At 25.2% G+C, this 6,113-nt stretch overlaps 1 protein-coding gene across 1 annotated transcript; it reads right to left on the bottom strand.

The window, feature by feature from the left end:
* Positions 1-427: 427 nt before the first annotated feature.
* Positions 428-4,927, bottom strand: Phum_PHUM160840 (galactokinase, putative; the record flags this gene model as incomplete). Its single annotated transcript, XM_002424862.1, has 15 exons — positions 428-601; positions 710-830; positions 920-1,073; positions 1,181-1,335; positions 1,414-1,688; positions 1,776-1,943; positions 2,026-2,325; positions 2,407-2,518; positions 2,592-2,853; positions 3,135-3,332; positions 3,431-3,615; positions 3,731-3,862; positions 4,112-4,268; positions 4,359-4,527; positions 4,709-4,927. 15 exons carry the CDS (start codon positions 4,925-4,927, stop codon positions 428-430), a joined length of 2,781 nt encoding a protein of 926 aa, XP_002424907.1.
* Positions 4,928-6,113: the final 1,186 nt, after the last annotated feature.

Below are 6,113 nucleotides of genomic sequence, written 5' to 3'. Positions count from 1 at the left end.
AAACCGTTTTTAAAGTTTGAAATAAAATATTACGTAATAAAACTTGAGGTTTTTTAAAAACAAAACCTTTTAAGATTATCTTTACATAAAGTTAAATTAAACTTTTGTTTTTCTTTTCTTCCTTTTCTTCCTATTCTTCCTTTTTTTTAATATTTATTTTAAATAAATAATTAAAAAATTTTTATATAAAAAACCTTTCAAATTTTTTTTTTAACTTAAATAATAATTTAAAAAAATTTTTTTTTAAAAATATTTTAATACATTAATAAAATAATTGTTTCTTTTCTTTAAAAAAAATAAAAAAACTTTATAAAACTTAATAAAATATTTTTAAAAATAAATAAATAATTTATAGAGGGGGTTAATTTAGTTCTTAACGGTTTGTGTAAAAAAATTTTAAATAAAAAAAAAAAAGTTTATGAAATGATCAAAATGGAAAAACATGTTCAAAAGTAAATTCTGGTCCGGGTATCGAATTTAAATATTCTTTAACGTTTAAAGGTCCGCAACCTTCGAAAGGAGTCACGATGTAAAAGTTTAATTCTGTCGAAAAATTTGTTTGTAAATATTCAATGACGTCATCAACAGCCCAACGTTTTACCTGTAATTAATAATAATAATAAGTAAAAGTAAAATCCCATCAATTTTCTTTTTCTTCTCCGATCGGAACGTTTTTAAAAGTTAATATTTTTTTCATGATCACAATTACCAATGTAAGAAGATATGAATCGTTGCCGTTACACTGCATTTTAGAACCTAAAACTCCATCAACTTCCATTGTTCGTTCCATTAAGAAATCAAGTTCAGGCGTTGTTATTTCGTAATTGTACCTGAAAAATTTAAAATATTAATAATCTATTAATTATATTTTTATTAAAATAAAATTTAAAGTTTTTTTTTTTGAAAATTTAGGTTGTGCCTTAATGAATTATGACTCGCAACCATAATTTCTCCTAATGTTTCAAAATCATTATTTTTTAAAGCTTCAGCCGATCTTAAAGCCCTTTCATTTTCCATCACGACATGAGTTGCTCTTTTCAATGCCGTTTCAGGTATTTCTTTTGATTTAACGCCTACAAAAAATTTTTTTTTTTAAATATTTACGACAACATTACTAAAAATACTTAATTAATTAAATAATTAATAAAATTACCGTCTAGAACTTTCAATGATAAACAACGCAGAGTTTTTGCACCTAATAATCTGGCTACCCTGTAACAATCTTCCATTCTGGAATATAATAAAGATCTGATTTTCGGAGATTTTTGATTCAGGAATGTTAGCAGAAGACTAACGCTTGTATCTTGAAAAGGTATCGGTGTGCTTTTCAAACTTCTAAAATTTATAAATTAAAAAGTTTGAAATTTTTTTTTTTTTAATTTTATATTTTTTTTTATTTTTTTTTATGCTAACCGACAATCAAGTAATAATGCAAAATCTGCTTTGGCATTTATTGTAACGGTTGGATCTCCAACTCCACAAATTGAACTTAAAAAATCTTGTTGAGCCAACATGCAAAAATAAGCTTTTTTACATAAATTCTTTGTTTTCTGACCGGTTAATTCTTCCAGAAAAGTATAAAACGCCATTATCAATACGACGTGATTTGGTATTCCGCATCCTGATGGTATATTACTATCGATAAAACAATCAAAACCCATGAGAGAACCTAAAATTTTTTCATATAACTTTTATAAAATCATTTATTTTGCTAAATATTGGGAACGAAATAAAGAAAAATAATAATAATGTGTCCCTTGAAAATGATTAATAACAGCCATAATCAACTTCATCCATTTAATTCTTCCAAATCTCAAATCTCTACTGACGGGTAATGAAAAAATAATTTTTTTAGGTTCAAAACCAACATCAATCGTTGTCGCCACCCTCACTCTGGAAGTTCCGTTATAAGCTCCAACTACAACCGTTATCAAACTCACTGCCTACGAGTAAATTAATATTTAATTTTTTTTTCCTTTTTTAATTTAAAAATAATTAAATTTACAAAAAACCAGATTTAATTACCATGGAAACGGTAAAACCGTGATTGTAATCCGAATGATCTCCAATTATATTTGTAACTCCAGGTGAAAAAGCTCCATGAGTCGGATTGTATTTATATGTCAAATCGAAATATCGAACAGCTTGTTTCATAAGTTCAATCTTATTAAGATATTTATTAGATAAAACACTTTTTGGATTACTTTTAGCTCCGATATTCAAAACTCTTGCTCCGGAATTAGGAAATGTCAAATAAAATTGAAAAACGGGCCCATATTTTTCAACTACTTTTTTTATATATTTTTCAACAGCATTTCTATGCAACTGTGCATAAAAAAAAAATTTTTTTTCGATACTTTAATAATACTCAAAACCCTAAAAAATTTTTTTTATCATTCATATTACTAAAGTTAATGTTCCTCCTCCGCTCATCATTTTCGCTCCGTATACACCTTCAGTATCAACCGCAAGCTGGACCAAACCGTCAAGAGTTGGACAAGAAACTTCATAATCTAATCTATTAAACAATACTAATTAATAAAATTGCTTTTAAAAAAGGAGGATAAAAAATTTAAAAAAATTTATCTCACTTTAAAGACAAATGACTGTGAATAATTTTTTCACCAAATTCTACATAATTTCCTAGTTGAATAATATCTGGAATTTCGGAACATCTCATTTTTTCCGTTATAACATATCTCAATCTTCGTAATAATTTTCCTATGACGGATAAATTCGAATCAACGCTAAGATTATCAATTCCACCGAGACAATTAATTTCCTCGCATATTTTTTCGGTCATTTTTAGCCCCTTTTTTCCAGCACATAATTCTGCTACCCTATTCATAAGATCTTAAAAAAAAAAAAAAAAAAAAACTTTTTATTCACTGTTATAAATCACGTGTGAAAATTTTTAAAAAATCTTACAGTTAGCCAAGGGAGGACAAGGAATTTTATTTTTTATCTGCCTCGATTTCTTTTCTCTTGAATAACAAGAACCTCCCTTTAATAAAAAAATTTTTTTACTTTTTTTTAACTGATTCTCTTATAAAAAAATAATAATAATATTTTTCATACGATTATTTCTTCTTCTTCTTCTTCTCCCAATTCTTCTCCTTTAAAATTTTCATAACTTTGCATCGAACTTTCATCAGGATTGTGATAAAAACTATAACTATTTTCACCATATTCTTCTTCTTCCACGGATGCAACGGATTTAGAAATATAAAATAATTCGTTGACAAATTCAAATATGCAATCTTCTTCTATTCCAAATCCTTTTAATATTTCTATTATCGTGTTTCTCGAAGGTTCTTCCATTTCTTCGAAAACTGTTTTTTGTTTTAAATGAATGCCCGCAAAAAATTAGGCTATTTTTTGATTATTTTCATTCATTTTTCAAACATTTGAGTGATAAATTTTAACCTACTTTTTAAATGTTCTAATTTGGCCTCATTTATGTGACACAATCCTAATAATTTAGCTATTAAATGTAGTTCCATTTCTCTTCTTGGAATCATTTGTCTATCGTCAAGTTCGATATTGAAATTAGGATAAGTTAATAAAAATAATATATTTATTTCTTTCATTTCAAATGTTGATACCTCACAATTTCTAATTATGAAAAAAAAAACAGAAAAGATTTTATTTTTTCTTTCGAATTTTTTTTTTTTATTTAAATAATTTATATCTTTGTCTCTCTCTCTCTTTTTTTTTTTTTTTGATTTACTTGCAATTTATCAAAACTCCGTGACTTCCTTCCACGATTGATGATGTTACATTATCCCATACTCCTACAACCGTACAAGGACAGTTAAGTTTTAATTCAGATTTTCGGCATAACTTTCCTCTCAGTTCCTTGCTGAAAATCATTTGTTTATGTTTATATATATATATATATATATATATATATATATATTTATTTAAATTATTGTTTTTTTAATAATAATAATAATAAAAAGTTAACGAATAAAACACATCAATCGATTTTAATATTTTTCTCTTTTTAAAATTGAATGAATATATATTTTACGGTGAGTGAAAAAAGTTAACATTGACATTTTTTTTTTTTCAATTTGCTTTAAATTTAAAAATATTTAAATAAACTAACTTTATGCAAGCCCGTTTCCCACAAATAATTTCTAAAAATGTAAAAAAAGCAACTTGTAAAGCTGCACTGCTACCATAACCGTGATTGGGAGGTATAGATGAATGTATTAAAGCATCGAAACCTCTGATGTTTTGACAAGGGAAAACATTTATAATACCTGAAATTTATATCTATTAAGTTTTTTATTTATCTTATGATTATCGTTTTATTTAAAAAAAAAATATTATTATTATTATTTGTAACGTACCTTGAAGAAAAGCAACCCACGGAGGATAAGATTGTATGCTTTTATTTTTAAAATAACTTGTTGGAAAAACCGATTTTTTTAATCCTTCGACATGTTTTGCCGTTGTTATTATTTTACATTTAACCGTATTTAATGCTTTTCCGACTATCACTGTCACAAAGGGTGACGCCTAAAACGCACACACACACACACACACAAAAAAAAGGAAAAAATTTTTTTTTTTTTTAAAAATAAAACTTAAATATAATTAAATGTATTTTTTAAACGTTCACGCGTTTGAACGTTTAAGAGAACTTGTATATGCATACAATAAATAAAATAAAAAGGTCAAATTAGTCTTATTTGCATACGGCCTGTATTAATTTTCCATCTGAATATTCTAAATGATCTCCGAAAATGGTAAACACTCCTGGAGCACATGCACCTATTTCTGGATAATAATCGAATTCATTGTAAAATGCTTCCACGGCTTCTTTTACTATTTCTGTTAGGGATGGTATTTTTGTCGTGCACGGGGATTCCGATATAACTCTTCTGAAAAACGTCGGATCAAAATTAAATTTCGACATTTTGTTACTTTATATGTTTGTAAACACACTCAAACAAGTGGTCGGAATTCATTATTTTGATTCATTTGTTAATTTACAACGGTCGATTTAAACTATGATAATAATTCACTGCTGTGGTAAAAAAAAAAAAAACTAAGGCAAAAAAAAAAAGTAGAATAATAACTTCCGCTCAAGCGATAAAATTATCCTTTCTTATATATATATATGATTTCATTATTATTATTTTAACTATTTATTTGTTAATTTTTATTTAATAAACTTGTTAAATGCTTTTATATCTTGTCTTGAAATATTTATTAAATTTCTGATAAGAAAGTGACAAAGGTTTCATTGGTCATCTGACAAAAATTTATGTTTTTTTTTACTTTGTTGATAATATACATACGTATACACGATATAATACGTAGGCGGATAAATTATTAAAAAGGTACGTTAATTAATAAATAAACGTTTTTTTTTTTTTCAAATATTTTTTTACTGACAAACCAATTTCTTAATTTTTTTATTCGTTAAATTTTTAATTAATAATTTAAAATTTACTAAGATTTCCTAAGAAAGCTTTTTTTTTTTTGGGGGGGGGTTCACATTAACAGCTTATTTAATTTGTATAAAATAATTCTAAAATCTATTATTAAATTACAAATGTAAAATTATCTTCAAAGAAAAGTTTAACAACTTTTTGTATTTTTGCAAACAAAGAGTAAAAACATAATTAATAAGTTCCTATGTTAAATGCAGCCAACATAAGAAAAAAAAAAAACGTTAACATTTGTCTAAACGGAAATGTTTTTTTGACTCAAAAAAATAAACGTTTACGATTTAAATAAATGTTTTATGTTCATATAAAAAACTAAATAAATATTTTAATGTTTTATAAACATTGTTTTTGCAACGGATTTTTGTTTTTTTTTTTGAATTACGTTGGATAAACTGTTTTGAAAAAACATTTTTATTTAATTTCTGCTGTATACAAAAAAAATCATGTCGCGGTACTTAAATATACTGGTAACAAAAATAACATTAGTACATAAGAATATTTCAAAATTTTTTTTTTTATTTCGACATTAGAATATTTTTCACGTTAATTAGATTAATATTAAAATATTAGAGTTTGTAACAAGGTAGCAAAATATTTTAGTAAATTTTCTTATTCTTTTTTAGGTGATATGTCAAAACCTGTTTCAAA

The sequence above is a fragment of the Pediculus humanus genome, genomic scaffold, assembly GCF_000006295.1.
Source record: "Pediculus humanus corporis 1103172107504 genomic scaffold, whole genome shotgun sequence".
NCBI classification, from domain to species: Eukaryota; Metazoa; Arthropoda; class Insecta; order Psocodea; family Pediculidae; genus Pediculus; species Pediculus humanus.
This window is presented reverse-complemented; position numbering and strand designations above follow the sequence as displayed.